Consider the following 21,569-nt stretch of genomic DNA (forward strand, 5'->3'; position numbering starts at 1 on the left):
CATGATATTGATAATGAAGATGTTGATGATGATTAAATAATTTTAGAATGAGCATGAATAATAAAGTTGCTAAATACTAACATGTTCCTTTGGATACTGATGCTGGTGTGCAAACACTGTGAAATGCAGCCAGTCATCAATCTTAGCACATTCCTTCAAGTAAACATCTGAGAGTGGTAACCGATGGAAACCACAGAACATCACAGCAATGTCCCATGCTCTTGCTGCTTCCATTGAACAACTAAAAATAAAAAATACAATCTTATATCTTATAATCTTATTATCAGTATCTTATTATCTCAAAATCTTTGCTGAGTATGTACTGCCTGGGTTTGAGAGTACACATGCTACCTTATGCATGGAGTTCTGTTTGTATAATATAATAATAATAATAATAATAATAATAATAATAATAATTATAATTTACATTTACATCACACATATTGACCAGTCAAAAAGCATCATGAGATAACAATAATATAAGGTGTAGTGGCAAACAGTGGTAGGTCTCAAAGGGTCAACCATCCGTTTCTGTCCTGGCACGATCCCTAACCTATGTGGCACGATCCCTAACCTATGTGGCGCGAACAAAGGAGCAGGTTTCACCTTTACCCTGCCACAGGCAACAATGTGCTTAGGGACTGCAACCAAGATAGTGACCCCAAGAGACAGAGCAGCCCACTCAGATATTAAGAAAAAAAGTCAACACATTCAAATGATTATAAATTATATTACAGTTATTTGTTCGAATAAATATGTTTTAAAGTAGTGACCTAAATGTGTCCACAGATTTTCCTTGTCTTATGATTAGTGGAATATTGTTCCAAATGTGGGGAGATGCTGAGGAAATGCATTGCTACCCTTGTGCTGTCGATATTTGTGTCAGGATGTTTGCAGATGTCCATGCCAACATAATATCTGTATAGTGTGATAGCAAAATGAGCCTATACTGTAGCTTTTACCTATATTCTGCAAGTAGCTAGTTTATTTGAATGCCACTCTTCAGTCAACAGCTCTTACCTATGTATGTTGGATGTAGCCAGTCTATTTGAAATAGCAGCTTCCAGCATTTTCTTTAACATCTCACTGCTTTTTTTTCCACGTTTTTTAAATGCATTCAGCATACTTCCCGCTAAGCAAATTAAAATATAACAAAAACAAAATTTTAAAATAGACAAAAAAAACCAAAACAGATAAACACAATATTTACGACAATATAATTTTGAGAACAACATATTGTCCCCATACATGTTGATACTATGTATATACAATATAAACAACTTGTGAAAAATATGAATTGCACTGTAACAAGGATTGTCCCCGTTCAATAACAATTATTTAATGTTTGATAAATTTGATAACGTTACTGACTTATTAAACCCACATTATCAAATTTCCTTTGACAAAAACTGCTGTACTATATGCCCATATATAGTGATGATATGCCAATATATAGTCATGTTATGCCTATATACTGTATAGACATGATGTGATGTCATCATGACCATATTTAGGCATGTCACATGTTTTTGTAAGATAAAATGTGATTGTTTGGACAGGGCTCACCAATTTTCTTCTCAGCAGTCAACAGCCACTGTTGCCACTGAGTCTTGTGCTGTTTCCTCCATTCTTCTTCTTTCTGTTGAAAGTTATAGATAATGTTGGAAGTCTGCAAGTCTACCCTAAGCCTTGTGCTCTCCCTGCCTATCATCTCTATGAAAGCTACACAACCAGCTGCAACTCCTTGGCAAGCAAACATTCTCAGAGCAATAAGACAAGCTGTTGCCTGGGCTTGGCTTATTCTGATGAGAGATTAAGAGCATAACAGTAAAAAAAAATATAGTATACGGTAGATATTTTTTTTTCTTTGAAAGAAGACTTGGCCTAATCATGAAGGTATACCTCCATAGCCTAATGTTGTAATATTGACAATAGTTATGGTAATAGTGATGATGGTAGTGATGGTGATGATGGCAGTAATGATGATGATGATAATGATGATGAACAAAGAATGTAACACTAAAATCAAATGTGGCAAGGACAAGCCAAACCAGTCACTCGTCGCAAAAATACAGGGTTAAACAGTAAAATGAGAGCTCTAAAATGGTGAAAGTATCATTTAAATCCGACATTTCCTTATGAAGTTACAAGCATTCAAACATACAGCTGTTTAAAGAAAAATATTTGATAAATCAGCCTTCAAAATTTATGATTTCTAGCATTTCCCAGGCAGAAACCATCACCAAATCGTTAAAAATTGTTGTTTTAACATTGAAAATATGCAAAATAACAGCATAGCATGATGTATAGATATATAAAGGTTAGTTTAGTGCAACAAAATAGATTTTAAAAATGTTGACATTCCAGCATATTTTGGTCATTATTTCTAAAACACGATTTGCAATGAGTGACTGGTTCGGCTTGTCTTTGCCACAAATACTTTAATCGCTACCGAAAGGACTACTGATTAATCTTATTTAAGAAAGTATAATACATACTCCAAGTCTTGAAATGCACGCCATCATTTTAGATTCAATATTTCAACATTAATTATGTCGTCATCAGGATTGATGATGGCATTAATTGATGTCAAAATATTGATGACATGTATGTTAAAATTTATATCCTTTTTATTTTACAGCTGTAATTTCACTCTACCAATCTTTAATGATTTATTAGTTTTCATTGGAAAACTCCTTAGAGTTATAAGACAGGATGTTACTTGGCCTATCCTGTTGAAAGTATCAAGGACTTATAAATACATCTACAATGTACAGTAGATAAGATATTGTACTAAACAGTAGAATAGACTTATAAATACATCTACAATGTACAGTAGATAAGATATTGTACTAAACAGTAGAATAGAACTTTTTATGGACGGAAAAATTTGCATTGGCTTAAAGTGATTTATTATTTTCAGCTTTAATTTGTTTCAGTATTGTTTTGTTCTTTATATTTAGCCATGTGCTGCTGACCAATATTCTATGCTTTTATACCAGAATAAACAAATAAAACTAATTAAAAATTATTGGACATCATCTGTTACATACTAATACTTCAAACAAAAGTTAGTTATGGTCATTCTTACACTATATATCCATATATCTTTGGGTATGCCTAATTACTTTATTTATAACTCTAGGAATTTACCGTTTTTTGGTGGTTCCACCAAGTTCAAACTGATTTTCAACAAATGAGGTGAAGGCAAAACTTGGTCTTCCTTGTTTCAAGTAATAAGTAAAATCTAGTTCCTCTTTGTGTCCGTATTTTGCTACAAGCTCTGAGTCAGAGAAATGTGGCATCTCATGATGTTTATCTGCAAAGTAAAAGTCATCACTTTACACAAATGATATCATTCACTCATGTGGAAATCATGTTCTTTGCATTGTTTACGCAATTTGTTATTACACAAATGATATTATTCACTCATGTAGAAATATGATGTTTTATTTTATTTCATTTCAAACATCCTCCGATGCTACAGTAAAGCCTTTTACAGGATGTCTTAAATACCAAGGAGGTATAAAATACCTCCTTGTAAATACATATAAAAAATACAATACAAGTGAGTAATTAATTACAGAGTAAACATTATTAAATTTGAAATTTTTAAAATTGTAAAGATATATTGAAATGTGCTTTACATTGTTTACGTCATTTGTTAATAGATTTTGTTTGGCCAAGTCAAAATATGAAAAATATATTAAATTAGTATACTTAGCAAAACTCCTGGAATATTATTTTCAGTTGGTACTTACTATATATTTTTATCTCTTTAGTACATTACATCTTCATTACACTTCAGGAACTTGTGGCATAATGAGCATTTTCTTAGCGCTGTGAGTGTGTTTGAATTGTCTGTTTTTGATCTGGCAAATAATTGCTAAATACCACTTAAAACTACTTCAGTATTTCAAGGTAGACAGTCAATTGTTTTGAGGGAACAACTAGGGCACTTTACGCTGGATAAACGAGGATGTAAAAGGAACACAATGCAGGCAAAAGTTCAAATGGAATTATGACTAAGAAACGTGCATTCAAAATTACCGGGATGGTGTCCTGCATGGATAGTTTTGATCATGTAGTTTTAATATTTAAATTCCAGCCCTGAAAACCACTGAATCAGAAATACCAAAGTGGTATCTGACGGGTGATCATTTAGATGTTTATGTCACTTATATATAAGACAGCTCATATATAAGTCCACTTATATTAGTCCAGCCCAAAAATCTAGAATGAGTAATACCGGTATTCATAATGGATGTTTGCAATGCTATGTAAATATTATGCTTAACAAAATAATAATGAATACTGAATAATACTAAAAGTCTTCAATTGGTGTTGGGACAACACCTGCTGATACTATTATGGCAGGGCTATGAGGGGGCTAACTTCGCCCCACTCCTGTCGGAGAATTTAGGAGAGATTGGTCGGGGAATAAAAAATAATACTTAAAAACATTTATATCAAATGTTAACCTGAATTTGATATGCCCGGTAAATAAATAGTTTGGATGTTGATGAGATACAAATAACACCATCTTTAGGTCAAGATGCTCTGTACGAGCATCTAGAGGCTTATTTTTAGAAATGTTCTCATTGGGAAGGAGGGATACAATTGTTGATTTAATTTATTGTTTGTATGGAAGGACATGCTGGAACAAAATCACAGCATTACATTTATTTTATCATTATTTGACTTCCTTTTGTTTTTTTTATTTATGAATCTATTTTTATTTTTATTTTAATACTATGGAAATTTATCATAGGCCTAGCGTCAGACCCATAAATAAATACAGTAGGTCTTAAGTCCAGAACAAATAAATTATTGTCAAACATAAAAAAAAAATTTGGCCCATTGTTTAAAATTCTACAACTGTATTATCCTGTACCCGTAATTTTTTTGCAATCCATTTGCACTCAAAACAAATTAATTGGTGTTAGGATATTTTATATTTACTATGGATGATAGCAGGTTTACTGACATGCATCTTACTAACTTAAGAAGTCTGTAGTATATACATAAATGTTTGGGTTGTCTCCCACCCTCTATAAAGATGTGTAGTGTTTTTTAACATAGGTCCTTCTTGAATGTTTAGGAGTTAGAACGTGTGTAAGGCCCAATAAAAAAAATTATTAGTTTATCACCCCCACGCGCAAGTCTTCTATGGTACTGGAAAAAAAAAAAATTTTGAAAGAAAAATTTAAAAAAAAAATTTTATTTATACATTTTTTTCATTTATTTTTATTAAATAGTTAATAGATATTGTTTGCATTATCAAAATCATGTTTTACTTTGAATATTAATGCACCAGCAAACAACCCAATGGTGATATTTAGCTTTAGCAAAAAAAAATAATTTTTAAAAATCCTCCCTCCCTCATCACTTTTCCTGCCCAGATAGGGTGATAAGGCCCAATAAAAAAAATTATTAGTTTATCACCCTCGCGCGCATGTCTTTTATGGTACTGAAAAAAAAAAAAAAAAAAAAAATTTTGGAATTTTTTTTTGAAAAAAAAAATTTTGGAATTTTTTTTTTTAAATTATTTTATTTATTAATTTTTTTCATTTATTTTATTAAATCAATATATTAAATATTAAATCAATATTTTATCAATGCACCAGCAAACAACCCAAGGGTGATATTTGGCTTAGCAAAATAAAAAATAAAAAAAAAAACCTCCCTCCCTCATCACTTTTCCTGCCCAGATACAGTAGGGTGATAAACTAATAATATTTTTTATAGGGCCTAAAGTAATATTTTTTATAGGGCTTAATGAGGTTATAATAAATAATAAAATATTTAATGAATATGGCTTCTCCGCCATTTTTTAGTGTGCGTATGGTATAATCTTTTAAACAAAATGCTATTGGGTTTTCCCAATGCTATTTTTAATTATTAGATAGTCTTATGATTTTTAATTATGTATCTGAAACTATTACATTGAAAATGTGAGGAATTTTCTATTATTTGAAGCTAAACAGGATTCTGAACGATATGAGGAAATATAATCCATATAAACGTTTGAACCTCATATGAAATCAAAATGTTCCATTCATACCATAGGGATATTCTCATCATAAGAATCTATGTCTAATAACAACATCACAGACAATTTTCCATTGTTGTTGACTAACATGCAAAGCAAGCACCCAACCAACCTATAATAATTACGATTGGGTGTGATGAATAGATCTATAAAAAATAACTATTGTATGTTAAAATGGAATAGCTCAAAGGTCAATTGTCACTAAGGAATTATAAGGCTATACAAACTGAGCCAACCATCCAGAACTACACAATACTTACTCGCTACATAAACCACAACCACTAGGGGATTTTCCTATGAAGAGATTCCAGATAGAATCCTAAGGTGAGTGTTCTAAAGAGAATAGTTTGAATCCATTTTAAAGAGCTATTATTAACAGAAATGGAAATTTACTTATTTTTCTAATAATACTCTCAACCAATTAACCTATTCCACAAATAACTATTTTTAAAATCTTTCTATTTACAGTAATACCATATTAATATTTTAGGCCCTATAAAAATGTTCGCTGTGGCTAGAGATACGGTACCATATCGGAACTTCCTATTGCTAAAGGTACGGTAAATGATATTACGTCATGATTAGCCAATAGAAACGCCAATGCATGCGTGACGTCATTCAGTGCACAGCTGCTGCAAGAGTAGTGTGTGTTTTAGATGGTTTTAGCAACGATCGAAGATAAGAAATTTTGTTTGTTCGCGGGTTTTGTTGACAAGCTGTGATTAATATTCTGTAGCCCAAGGCCCTATAGCAAATAAAAAGGATAGCAGTTTTGCTAGATTTGCCGACATCAAGCGAGAGTGAACTATTTTAATAGTAGAAGCTAGGTTAGCTACCCCTGCTACTGTGCATAAAATTCCCTGTAGTATACGCACTGTAGGCCTATACTACTACTACAAATAAAGTTTACTCTCACTGATAATTACAATCGCCATGTTGCTTGGTTGGCTATTTCAATCAGCAATAATAACTAGTGCCTCCTAAGCCTAGCCTAGTAGTACGCCTATATAAACATAGGCCCCTAGGCGGGTATTCGGCCTAGAATTCGGCCTAAACCTAGCCTTACGCTTAGTATAGTAGACCATTCTCTATGGTAGACCATAAAATACGCAAGAATAAGAAATAAGGACTTTTAACCCAAACATTGTGATAAGCCCCAATCGAAGTACATGAAATGGGCCATTATGACATAAATTTGATCATAACTGTTCGCACCACACGTTTCTCATGATCGCGACGTCGACTTTGCAAAAAAGCCAAAATCGAGTCGGTCATTTCTATTGGCTAATCATGACGTAATATCATTTACCGTACCTTTAGCGATCGGAATTTCAGATACGGTACCGTATCTCTAGCCACGACGTAAAATGTTATTTGTTTATCCCCCTATCAAGAAGGCAAGAAAAGTGTTTTTTTGCTAAAGCCAAATATCTGTATATTTGCTGGTGCATTGATATTCATAGTAAAACATGACTACTAACTCTACTAAATATTTAATAAAAAAAATATTTTTTTTCAGTGTGCCACAGAAGATATGTGTGCGAGGGTGATAAACTAATAATTTTTTTTATTGGGCCTCACAATTTTCTCCACATAATGCCCTGGGTGATGTAGCATAATGGAGCATATATGGCGAAGACAATAAGCCAAACCAGTCCTCACAAATCATGTTTCTGAGATAATGTCCAAAACATGCCGGAATGTCAAAATTTTAGAAATCTATTTTAGTGAACTAAACTTATCCCATTATATAGATACATCATGCTATGTTGCTATTTTCCTCATTTTTGATGTTAAAATAATATTTTTTAGTGATTTGGTGATGGTCACCCCAAAATTGTAAAGTTTGAAGGCTGATTTCTCAAATACCTGTACTGAAAAAACAGCCGTACGTTTAAACCCAACTTCACAACAAAATGCCTCATTTATATGATTCTTTCACCATTTATTTATAACTTTCATTTTACTTTTTAACCCTGTATTAATAACTGAAAATCAATTTTTGCGAGGAGTGACTGATTTGGCTTGTTTTTGCCACAATATAGAATGTTGTTAATTTTTGTTGTTCTGGTCTTTGTTTAAACATTCTTCATGTCTGTTCAATATAAACAGCATCACAGTTCAAATGTTTAAACATTCTTCATGTCTGTTCAATATAAACAGCATCACAGTTCAAACAACCTACTTCGTAGGAAAGATGTAACACTTTCATCCAGAAAATCCAAGTCACAAATTATTCACAAATCCAGTGTTACTGACCATATGACCAAATTCAATCATACACCTAATTAGAGAAGCCAAATTACTGGGCAAAAACACATGACAGAAACATATAATAAAGGAAGCACTATGGATTACAAACAGTAATAAAACCATTGACAGAGATGAGAGGGCATTTTGGCTATCCCACACGTACACATGTATGACAAAATTTTAGTTCCTGAAAAGGTCTCCTGGCAAAACATATCAGTATGGCTAGTAGAGGGCGCTACAAATCACCTAGCAACAAAAACCAGAATCAGCTTCAGTTCCTGATGAAGATTTACTAGAAGTAATTCGAAATGTAGCAGTGCATAAAATACATTGGTTTTATCAAAAGATAGGTCATAGGTCAAAAGATAGGTCATATCTGTGTGCAACTAAAATCATTATTTGTAAAATATAATGTGTTGGATATTTACAACATGTATACAAATCATACATGCCAACACTCCTTATTTGATCAGAAGACTCCTGAATTTGAGTCTTGCCTCCTGATTGAAGATCGTTCTCTTGGACCCCCACCTTACAAGAAGGAGGGGACACCCCACCCTCTCCCAACCCAGTCCCCCCACCCCCACTTGGCCTCCGGCCCTCGGTTGGCGTGTAGTGCTAAAATACTAAGAATCAACGAAGAAACACATATATCTGATTTTGTTCTGATTTTTATCACTCAAATGTTAGCATGTATGACAAATGAATTTGCTATTTTTATGTACAAATATAAATATGATATTTTACCAGCTTTATATTTTTTTTACTGCTCACTGTGAAAACCACAATAATGATGACTTCCTAATTCCAGTCAAAAGGAATCTGGAAATATTTGCCAATTAATGCCAAATGTGCATATAGCGCAATTCAAAAGGATTCTTAAAGGTTTCCTTCTTATTTAACTTGGTATAGCACATTTTTTTTTAATAGTTATAATAAAACAAACTAATAATTTAAATTTGTATATCTTACAATTTTTATTGATGTCATGCTTTGTTGCTGTGCTGTGTGGTTATTAGTTGTTATTTGCATTCTTATTTATTGTGTAAACAGAGTTTCTATTGTATTTTTTTATTGAAATATGATGGAAATAGTATTGAATTTACTAATCCACAACAACAAAAACCAGATAAAGTTTTTGAAGATTACTTACTTCCTAAGTGGTTTATGTGCATGATACAAGCTCTTTGGAACCACTAGGAAATGACCATTATTACAATCATCTGATACAATTTTAAAAGAACACTAACTAATATAATAATAACAATAACATGTACGTTTTTATATTCTCAGAGCGCTTTTCCACATTATTACGCCAGCCATTAGAAAAATACGCCAACCATTAGAAAAATGCCTATAGGGGAATTTCCATAATTTGCCACATGAAATATATTAGCGTATTTTGCACCCAAACGTCCTCAGGTACCCACTTATACTCCTGGGTGGAGAGGAGCAACACAAATAAATGCCTTTCTCAAGGAAACAAGCGAAATGCACAGCAGGGGATTGAAACATGACCTCGATGTCGGAAAACCAAACCGTTCCTGCTGCACCAAACCGCTTATATGAACAAATTGTTTTTGGATAGTTTGATGTTTTATTCTAATCAGTAATCGGACATGTAATTCTGTTACAGTGTCATGAAATTCTGTTACTAAACAAAACCAGTTACATACAAATAAACCATAAATATATCAAAAATAATAATATATCAAAAATAATAATATATATAAAAAAAATAAACAATAATAATAATATGTTTGATTTATGTAGCGCTTAAAGCCAACAAGGAATCTAAGCGCTTCACACTACTACCCCCGGTCATTGGATTAAACGCCTATGGAACACAAACACCTATGGAACACAAACACCCCTGGAGGATTATTCCATAAAGTTGCAGCAGCTACATCAGCGCATTTTGGCATTTTACCCTACCAGGTACCCACTTATACTCCTGGGCAGATAGAAGAAATGCAGATAAAGTACCTTGCCCAAGGACACAAGTGATATGCACAGCGAGGGGACTGGAACCCCGACCTCAAGGTTGGGATACCAAACCGTTCCCACTGCGCTAAACAATAAATATATCCAAAAAAATCCCTTTACGTGGCGGAAAATAAATTGTATTCATGTTCGATATAAATCACCATTATTAAAGGTCAGAGTGTTCACTAAACAAGGTAAAAGAAAGTCTTGTATAAGGGTCAAAGTGTTCACTAAACAAGGTAAAAGAAAGTCTTGTATAAGGGTCAGAGTGTTCACTAAACAAAGATAAAAGAAAGTCTTGTATAAGGGTCAGAGTGTTCACTAAACAAGGTAAAAGAAAGTCTTGTATAAGGGTCAGAGTGTTCACTAAACAAGGTAAAAGAAAGTCTTGTATAAGGGTCAGAGTGTTCACTAAACAAAGGTAAAAGAAAGTCTTGTATAAGGGTCAGGGTGTTCACTAAACAAGGTAAAAGAAAGTCTTGTATAAGGGTCAGAGTGTTCACTAAACAAGGTAAAAGAAAGTCTTGTATAAGGGTCAGGGTGTTCACTAAACAAAGGTAAAAGAAAGTCTTGTATAAGGGTCAGGGTGTTCACTAAACAAGGTAAAAGAAAGTCTTGTATAAGGGTCAGAGTGTTCACTAAACAAGGTAAAAGAAAGTCTTGTATAAGGGTCAGGGTGTTCACTAAACAAGGTAAAAGAAAGTCTTGTATAAGGGTCAGGGTGTTCACTAAACAAGGTAAAAGAAAGTCTTGTATAAGGTTATGAAATAAAATACATCTTAAAAATATTTTGGAAAGTTTGAATGATGTTTTATTCTAATCAGTAAATGGACATGTAATTTCGTTACAGTGTCATGTAATTCCATTACCAAACAAAACCAGTTACATACAAATTAACCATAAATATATCAAAAAATAATAATATATCAAAAAATAAACCATAAATATATCAAAAAATAATAATATATATCAAAAAATAAACCATAAAAATATTTTTAAAAATTTCCACTTTTCGTGGCATGAAAAAAGTTGTGTTTGTATTCAAAATAAATCATGTTGTCGGAGTTGTTCGTTAAACAACGTATAAAAAAAGATTCGCCTTCAAACAGATTTTAAAAATTATGTTGAACTTTTAACAATTGACCTATATCTCCCACAGACGGATTCTAATGAGTGAATGGATTTGGTATGTCTTTGCCACAAATAATACCAAAGTGTCTATGCTTATCTTTAAAAAAACTACTACTGTAAAACCCACACAGGATGTAAAACAGAAATATTTGAATCTGTATCTAAACTGAGAATAGAAACTAAAATACACTCACTGTAGACTAAAGAAAATATAGGCTTACTGTATCTAAAACCACCAGAAAGCATTTTAAGTATGGATAAGGAAGACAAACAGAACACTATTGAGAGTAAAAATTAATGATAATTTTGTTTACCCTAGTATCACAATTATAAAGCATATGATTAATTTTTTTTAGATTGTGTAGATTAACAACAGAGATGGATGGAATAGAAGAACATGAGATTACGCACTGCAGCCAATGTCAGCAGAAATATGACCACAATGATCACACAGCTAAGTATATGGCATGCTTCCATTCCATCTGCAAGAGCTGTGTTCAAAAGACAGTAACTGAAAAGAGTACCTACAAATGTCCTATGGATGACTGTGGCATGGAACAAGTGGTGCCGGTGTCAGGCATTGATGGTCTGCCAGACAATAAACTACCACAGATTATAACTGACATCAATAATGTCACCAGAGGTATGTCAAAATGTCAGAAATGTGATAATGATCACAGGGCAAAGGTCTGGTGTAAAGACTGCTCAGTATTTCTCTGTAAGGACTGCTGTGGAGAGCATGATGAAAACAAAGATGAACATGAAGTTATCTCTTGTGATAATCTTGTCTTGAAATTTAAAAATGGTGAAAGTAATATGCTGATGAGCAACCATGTGTGTCCAACTCATAAAGAGAAGATAGAGTCCTTTTGTACAAAGGATTCATGCCAGAAAGCAGTCTGCAAATCTTGTGTTAAGGACCATTCTTCCACTAATGGACACACTGTGATTGACTTGTCAAAGGCAGCAGAAAAATGTCGTAAAGAGTTGCAATGTAGTATACGTGACATGAAGGTTATTAGTAGACAGTGGACATACTTAGAACAGAACAAGGCAAAAGAAATGGAACAGATTGAGACAACAACAAAAATGGTCCACGGTACCATAGAGGATTTCTTTCAAAGCTGTTATGACATAATCAAAGAAAGAGAGCAAACAGTCATGGAACAAGCTAACAAGTACGCCAAAGAAATGAAGGAATATGTAGAATTCCAAAATAAAAAGGCTTCTGCTTTAAAGGAAAGATTTAAACAAATGGAAAGTGTGGCTAGTATGGCTATAAAGTATAATGATGATAAAGATATAGCTGAAATAAAAAACAGCATGGTTGGGACAATGAAAGAATTGAGTGTTCCTCCAGCAAGCAAACAAGTTATAGGTCCACAAATGATGAGTTTCAGCAAGGCAGAGTATGCTAAGGATAGACTTATAGGTTGTATAAGTGGTATTGGACAGCTAGAGTTCAATTCTGCAATACCATACTTAAGTTACTGTGATGACACTATAGCATTCTTAGACCTTGAATGTACAGTAAATATACACATGATGAATTACAGAGGTTTAAAATGTAATCATGGAGGAATGAACATTAATGTTATTCTGAAAGCTCCAAAAACATCTACCGATGAGCCTTACCATCTTTACGACATGAAAAACGGTTCATATCAAGTAAAGTTTGAGCCTAAAGTTGCAGGAGTATATGTTGCCCATGTGATGCTTGATGGAGTACACATCAAAAACAGTCCTCTAAGTATTCCAATATGTAAACTTAAAACCACAGTACATCCTCAAGTCTATCAGAAACCATCCAAAGTCTCACTAACAGCCATTGATTTATCCAGAAAAGCAAGACCTATGCCTGCCAAGCTACCAATACAGGCCGAGTTAGACTGTCCCAGCGGGGGAACCATTCGATGTGACGTAGTACAAGAGAGTGACAAAATATACAATATCAGGTACATTCCAACTGAAATAGGAGAACATAAGTTGTATATTGGCATGAATAAAACAGTGGTGAATGGTAGTCCCATCTCACTTACTGTCAGACAGTACTTGGCAGTGGGCCGAACTGACATTGAGGTCAATAAACTAGTTAGACCATCAGCCCTTGCTATTGATAGCAATGACAACATTTATGTGGCAGACACATCAATCAACAAACGCATTCAAAAGTACAACATGACACACACATGTATTGGGTCAATTTTGGTAGATGCTGATGGCGCTTCAAGTCTTGTTATCGATCATGATGATAACATCATCATCTTGTTTAGAGACAGTAAGCATATCAAAATCCTAGACACAAAAGGAAAAATACTGAAGAATTTCACCCTTCATACACTGAAAAAGCCAATTGGTTTGGATGTAGATACCAATGGACGTATATATGTAACTGACAGTGTGGACCATATGCTATTTATATTGGACTACAATGGAAAAATACTCCAAGAGTTTGGTGGAAGAGGGAAGGAACCTGGCAAATTTGATACTCCTGTAGATGTCTGCTTGTATAATGACACAATATTCATTTCTGATCGTTATAACAACCGTGTCCAACAGCTAAATGAGGAGGGAGAATGTATAAAGATATTTGGGTGTTGTGATGACAGCTTTGATATGCCTGCTGCTATCACCATCACATCTGAAGGTCACCTAGCGGTTTTTGATGCTGAACAGACAATAACAGTGCTCTTGGAGGTTGATAGCAAAGAGGTGGTGAAACTCGTCCCATGTTATGGTGACTTGGGCCAATTCCAATGGGAAAGCATTGTAGCTACTGATGATGGAATGTTGCTAAAAGTCTGCCCTTCACAAAACTGTTTTAGAGTTTACAAAATTTAATTAGTCAAAAATATTAGAATTTGAAGAAAAAAAAAATTTCTTAATTTTGTATATATTTTAATAGGTTAATGCTTTCAACATTCGAAAGGAATAATGTTATCAGCCATTACTGAAAATTTAAATAACACAACTTCTACAGTTCTTGAGTATGCAATTAAAGTTTTTAAAATTTCTAACAGCAAATTTTTAAATTTTCGTAGCGGAATATTTGTGAATAAAAAAAAATGATTAAAAAAATTTTTTTTTATTGAATATTGGTCAATTATGTGAGTAATTTAAATTTAAACCTGGTGACAATTCACTTTAATTTGTTATTTTTCATTAGTCTTTAAGTAAAGAATAATGCATGCATTCTAAAAATGGTTTAAAAAAATTTTTTTTAGTGAATATTGGTCAATTATGTGAGTAATTTAAATTTAAACCTTGATATCTTGGGTGGCAGTTGCACTCAAGGAATTTATTTCCTTGATATATATTTTTTACATAGAAAAAATTAAACACTTTTTAATGTTGATTACAATAGATGACACCTACCTGGTTCCCTGATCGCTAGGTCATTTGTTGATTGCCATAGAAACATTTTTGACATGTCAAAGGGCAAGTAAGCCTGTAGAGAAAGTGAAGCAAAATGAATAATGCAATTATTATTATTATTATTAATATTATTATTAAGGTATATAAACTACTAATTGCTGTGCATATTGCTGTGCTCACATAATATAAACCACTATGTTGTACATGAACTGTAAATATATACACACAGCCAAGTAAAACAGCTCACTGGTAAGGTATTGGTTCAGGTCATGCTATGTGACAGGTTGTGCAACAGCACATGGTAGTTATAAGATAGGTTGTAGGAAAAATAGGGACAATTTCATATTCAGAATACTGAATTTAATAATAAATGATGCTGCTTTTTATATTCCTATCACATGCAATTTACCTAAAAGAAATATTACATTAAATTTACAATGAGTATGTACTGTAAGAATGTTCTTGTCTGCAACAATTTCCTTCTTTTTTTGTTAGGACATTTTAACTTAGCTCAGCCGGCTAATCTGGTGGTAGCCACTGTGTGTGCGCTGAATCGTGGAGATCTATACTGCCGTGATTTGGAAAAATGCATTATATCCATTTTTGAGAATTTTGAGGTTTTTGGCTTAGTGGCATCCTATGGATGTAATCTATCATGTGAATTGATCATATACCCTAAAAAATGAAAAATGTTTATAAATATGAAATTAATATAAGAGTTACGCATTATATCCATCCACCAAAGCAAAAAAAATCCGGAAGAGTGCATTATATCATGGAGGTATAAAAATATATATATATATCCACCAAGCATTGAAAAGCAAGCAATCAACCAATCACAGAAGACAATGATGCATATTTAATTAGTTCCCTAGCTGGTGGAAGGGCATAATAAGGCATAATACCAAGTTTGTTTTTGATCAAAGTACAATTAATAAAAGAAGAATGCATTGTTCTTCATCTTTTAATAAATAAGTTGCAATATGACCATGACCAAATTGTGGCCATAATATAAATTTTAATCTGTAATATTAATATTATTATTATAATTAAGACCATTCAACAAACAAAATAAAATACATACGTATCAAACTTAAAAATGTTTTACTTAGACTTTCCAATTAAGCCAATGCTTAGAATTTAGATATAATACCTATGCTAAATTTACATTTAAAATATTTAGCTATATTTAAATGAGTACACTTCCTTATAATTTAAGGAAACAGAAATTTATAAATGGGTGTTTAGAAGTTGGGTATTTATTTTTTGTTTATTAAATTGAAAGGCAGGTATTCTTCAAAGTGAATTTAAATAAACTGATTATTTATGTTGTAAAAAACTTACTGACAGTGTTGTTGCTTGTTCTTTCTGTAGTGGTTAACGATAGTATTTAATTTAAATTTTACATGTACCATACCATATTTTAGGGGAAATACAACATTTACTAAATCAGATCAGACACATTTTGTAAATATTTTATGAGAGTGAATGTGATAATGTTGCTAAATAATATAAACAAAACTTTCTATTTTGTTTTGTTCTAAGTAATTTAAACATAATGGAATTTAAACCTCTAAAGTCCTGGTGACAATTGACTTTAATTTGTAATTTTTCCTTAGTCTTTAAGTAAAGAATAATGCATGCATTCTACTGGCAAAACTGGATATAATGCCTAACATCAGAGTTTTCATTCTTTATTGACTTTTGTTTTAATTTGGAAAAGCGCATTATGTCCATTTTGACTGGGTTATAGAAAAAAATATATAAAAAAAGTACGTCAGTATGTTTTTCTGTTGTGTAATTAGTACATTTTTTTCATTGTAAGTATTCACGAAATAGACTCAATATAATTCATTTCCATAACAAAAGGTTAACAAGAAACGTGTTTTGCTCAATATCTTAAAACTATGATTTTGGCTTATAATGAGTTCTTCCGAATCACGGCAGTATAGGTCCCCGGTTCAATTCCCATCGCTGCCTCTCCTTGTATTTCAGCTGGAAGGCTGAAATACAAGTTATAATAGCGCACCGTCTTTCGGATGAGACATTTAAGCTGTTGGTCCTGTGTGCATTGATGGCCCATGTGCACGTTAAAGAACGCAGTACACTCTTCGGAATTGTAGGGGATTGTCTCCCGGTGTACTGCCCAATCACCACCAGAAGGACCCCACTGGAAATAAGTCTTCTTCTAGACTTTCGTGGGCTATCCTTGGTGTTTACACCAAATAAATCCAATCCAACCTTTTATACACTTTAATGTATTTTTGCTTTTTACCAAATTTTACTATGCTTGTATGTTTTTTTTATGTCAATTGCCAAATAAATAAATGTACAATAATTTTAGGTTTCTAGATGTGTTACATAGAAGTCCTAAAATCGGAGGAAATATAGCTAAAATTATTTTCTCACTTAAATAAAAAAATGAATATAAATATAGAAATGTTCATTCCTCCAACATTGCAAGATTTGATGTCAGAACTCCAGGATGGAAGGCAAGAAGCCGACTGCCAAGCTACAGCTTTTTATGACACCTATGAAGAAATATTACAGTGTACTTTTGTGAAAGCTTCTAAGGCATGTGCAGCACATGAGCAAATTAGGAACTAGTCCTATCACATTGATCAGGGTGGCCATAAAAATGTATCGGAGGGCCAATGAATTTTTTATTTAACACTGAGAGCCACACCAAAACTTGGACATTTCCAGAAAAAGCATGCACTTCTTTTATAGTTTATGCTCAGTTTTAATATTAATTTTTATAGATGATAGGTGCCTGGGGCATTTTTTTTTTTTTGCTGGCCTAGGCTTAGCCTAGGTCCTACTGTGTAGGCTTCTTAGGCCTAGAGATTTCAAAAACTGCATTGGTGCCAATCCAAATCCTTGACAAAGGCCATAATAGACACTAAATTTTACATAAAATATTTGTTTGTACAATATTTATTTTAATAAGCACTGTGGCTCCGTAGGCTAACTGCTGCAGTGCTAGGCTAGGCCTAGCCATACTAGGGTCTAGGCCTAGGCTAGTTACTGTAGTTGTAGGCTTAAAACATCTGCCAATTGAAGCATAGGTCATAACCTTTTATTTGTCTTTATAGTACTTTATTATGGGGTGCCATACGCAGCAAAAGTCCATGTAAAAATCAAAATGTAATTGCAAAATTCAATGTCTAATTTATCAAAACGTAGGCTTAAATTTGTTCGTCTCCGGTGATTGCAGATTGATCTACATAATATGAAGAATGTTATCTATAGGCATGCAGATGTACAGGACAAATAACATTACTTTTTCAGGGAGAAGAGCCCCCTAAAATTATAAAAGAAAATGCAGAAAAAAGAAAAATCATAATTGTCTGAGAGTGCCATTTCCGGCCATTTTGAGGTGACATAATCATGAATTTTCTCACCTCAGCTCCAATCATGGGGCTGAGGTGGTATTGACCATCTGTCTCAAGTTCATCCCTTCACCCCCACCCTCTATTTCTCCTGCTTTTACTGTAGGTCCCTAGACAATACTTAAATGAATGAAAATTTAAATAGGATATTACAAATTATGGATTTTAGAAATCCATTAAAAAAGGCCCTCAAAATGATAATTTGTCAGAGCTTCCAGAAGATTCGCCCCACCCTCGCGGGGAAGTCGCCCATCGTGAGGTCCACTTCGGTTGCAAAACGCACCTCCCCATCGAAAATCCTGCCTACGGGCCTGCATTATGCTAGGCATTATATGCTAGGCTTTATGTGGGCTGGGATTTGCAACAAGGTCTTGGACTAGGCCTCTGTACTATAGTAGGAGGCCTGGTCCTAGTCTAGGCCTTTAATATAGTAAAATTCTGTATAAGTAGTCATTATGATTACAGGTTTACATTGTACCAAGGTCAATATTAACGATCGCATTGAATTTTCATTGAAAATAAAAAAAATAATAAAAAACTTTAAAAAAAAGTTAACTTAAGGATTTTAAAATATTAAAAAAACTGTACACTTCAATAAAAAACAACGTGATAGGATATGAAGTTTGCGAGAATAATTGGTATACTTGTACTGTATTTTCTGAAGCGCCATTCATTTTTGGGGTTGCTACAATCAGCAGTTGTTACATCAGTGGCGTCACACTCGGGCACTGACGGAGGGGAGGGGGAACGCCAGGGCCCCAAGTGCGAGGGCCTCCCCCCACCCCCGACATTGTTTAAACAAAACATAATATAAACTATAATACCGTAGTTTCATTCAATGGGGCCCGACAGTTTTAAACAATAAAAGCTGGGTTCTGATGTTTGAGATCATGCTTCTGATTTTGTGATCAATCTGTTTTGCAGATTGATCACACAGTTAATTTTTCAATCTCCAGCAAATTTTAAATAGCATCCAAAATCCTCCTTTTTGGAATGTAAGGAAATAGATAGTGCTTTTCCGTTGTTGGATCGATTGTAACTCCTGATTGTAGCAACCCTAAAACGAATGGCACTTCAGAAATACAGTACAGTATACCAATTATTCTCTCAAACTTTATATCCTATCGTGTTGTTTGTGTTTTAAGTTAACTTTATTTATTTATTTTTTATTTTATTTATTTTTTTAAGCGTACAGGTTTGGAATATTTTAAAATCCATTATTTTCTTCATTTTCACACGCGTACAAAACGTACGCTGGGCCATGGGGGAAGGGGGTTGAAAGTGTGTGTACGCTTTTCAAAAAGTACAAAAATAACGATTTGGAAATGTTAGCCTACGTTTTTGTACCTAGCAATTCACGAGTAAATGTTAAGTTTATCAATTGTTTATACACTGAGCGTCATCTTGCATCCCTGATTAACGATGTGTTGGTTAAAGCATTGTGTACTTATAAACAATTTTCGAAATACAAGGGAAATGCACTCTAGCCAGGGGCGGATCCAGGATATGAAAGAGGGTGGTTTAAAATGTCTAAAAAAAAAACCCCAACATTAAAAGGGGTCCTGGGAAATTTGGATTCCTAGATGGCCGGAAATGAGCTTTCCCGACATCTGAGGAGTTTTTAATGACCTTTAAGTTCTTCAAAATTCAAGGTTTTCTCCTCTTGAAAAAGATCAGGTAATTTTATCTCATTCTTTAGGCCATTATATAGAGAAAAAAATCAAAGACATAAGCAATATATTATTATATTCCAACAATAGAACGCACTTTCGTACATACATTATTACGACATTGAACCAAAAACAGTTTGTATAATTTTATATAATTGAAGGCTAGTTGGGCTAAGCATAGTTTGTCTGATTTGCCAACCTATATGCCTAGGTAGGTTCAGGCGCGGATCCAGCGGGGGGCCACAGGGGCCCGTTCCCCCACCCCTGTCAGGCACGCCGAAAAATGAAAAAAAAAAGTGAGAAGAGTTAAAGGGAAGAAAGAAAGAGGGAAAAAAGGAAGTGTACTCATGAGTTCAGTGACGGATCCAGCAGAGGGCGAAAGGAGAGTTCGATTATTTTACCATTCACTAATTTTGAATTTTCTATTGATTGTCAACGAACACAACGCTATTATCCCCGACGCATCAATCAGGATGTAAAAAGGCCAAAAGGCGGAGACCGAAAGACAAAGTTTTTTTTAGCCGGAATGTAGTACCCAGCTATAGAACAGCTATCCTTGCTCAGCATGGAGTAACGCCTACGCGTTCTCGTGCTAAAATCCGCAGGCCACCGACCCTTTATATAATGATTTTGATAAACAATCATAATTTTCTGTACTATCTACTAAACATTTAACGAATGAACTTCCTTGTGTTGTGGTCATATTAGGCTGTTATATTTTTAAAGAAGACCATTCAGCAAACAACATAAAAAAAAATTCCCACGTCAGTGCATGCATAAAACGTATAATTTCCTGAAATTTGGATATAGAGCGGAAATATAAATGTATACGGGTCTGAACTTTGTAGGTGACAAAGTGTTCTTCCTTAAGTTGTGGTCATATTAGAATATAATATCACTAAAGACCATTCAACAAACAACATGAAACATAGGGCCTATATCGATTTAGGGCTATCTTGATTTATATTTATATATACATATATATATATATATATATACATATATATATATTTATATATATACATATATATCCATATACATGGCATTTCAATTTATTCTGAATAAATCATTTGGCTTATTTATTGAGGCTTGCCTCTAAAGTTTAGCTTTGGCCTTCCTGTTTACTTGTTTAGGCTGTTTATTCTAATCTCACCCAGCCTATTGTTTCCAATCATGCTTGCATGAAATTCTATTCCATCTAGCTTTTTCTACCCTCACTCACTCGCCACTGAGGAAGGACTAGTGTTGTCCGAAAGCTCTGGTTCTATTTCTGGCTGTTTACTTACGTTTACTTTTTAGCTGTTGCTTATCATTTTTGTATCTCTACTGAGATCCAGCCATTGTTTCCCACAGCATTGTTGTTTTTCAGTATTTTGCCTTTTAATCTATATATACATATACATATATACATATATATCTATATATATGTATATGTATATTATATGTTTCTTCGACACATTGTTTACCACAAATATTACAATATATGAGATAAATGACATTTTTGGTGAGGCAATTAATTGATTGCCTTATACAAAATATGTGGTTTGTTTGGTTGCTCTTGAATGATTGTGTAGAATCAAGCAAGGAGCATGTTTTGCATGATGAACCACAAAAATGACTACCCAAATTACGGTTGTCGCAAGAGTTAGTTTGCCTCTTGAATTTAGATCGTACTAATATATCACGAAGGTTAGGTGGTCTGCGATAGGC

At 33.5% G+C, this 21,569-nt stretch overlaps 2 protein-coding genes across 2 annotated transcripts in view; one reads left to right on the plus strand and one right to left on the minus strand.

Moving 5' to 3' along the window:
• Window positions 1–21,569, minus strand: part of LOC117119771 (spatacsin-like) — a 64,169-nt gene that overhangs the window by 17,254 nt on the left and 25,346 nt on the right. Inside the window, exons 18-22 of the mRNA XM_033264660.1 lie at window positions 14,798–14,870; window positions 3,154–3,319; window positions 1,567–1,802; window positions 1,021–1,132; window positions 82–241 (exon numbers count right to left, since the gene is read on the minus strand). Of these exons, the coding sequence (XP_033120551.1) occupies window positions 82–241; window positions 1,021–1,132; window positions 1,567–1,802; window positions 3,154–3,319; window positions 14,798–14,870 (747 nt within the window). The remainder of the gene's footprint in view (window positions 1–81; window positions 242–1,020; window positions 1,133–1,566; window positions 1,803–3,153; window positions 3,320–14,797; window positions 14,871–21,569) is intronic.
• Window positions 6,290–14,534, plus strand: LOC117119772 (E3 ubiquitin-protein ligase TRIM71-like). The gene is made up of 2 exons (XM_033264661.1): window positions 6,290–6,376; window positions 11,779–14,534. The coding sequence occupies exon 2, from the start codon at window positions 11,801–11,803 to the stop codon at window positions 14,261–14,263; it is 2,463 nt and encodes an 820-aa protein (XP_033120552.1). The 5' UTR covers window positions 6,290–6,376; window positions 11,779–11,800; the 3' UTR covers window positions 14,264–14,534.

Source organism: Anneissia japonica, unplaced genomic scaffold (genome assembly GCF_011630105.1).
Source record: "Anneissia japonica isolate Jap-2015-1 unplaced genomic scaffold, ASM1163010v1 scaffold724_len3256291_cov202, whole genome shotgun sequence".
Lineage (NCBI taxonomy): Eukaryota > Metazoa > Echinodermata > Crinoidea > Comatulida > Comatulidae > Anneissia > Anneissia japonica.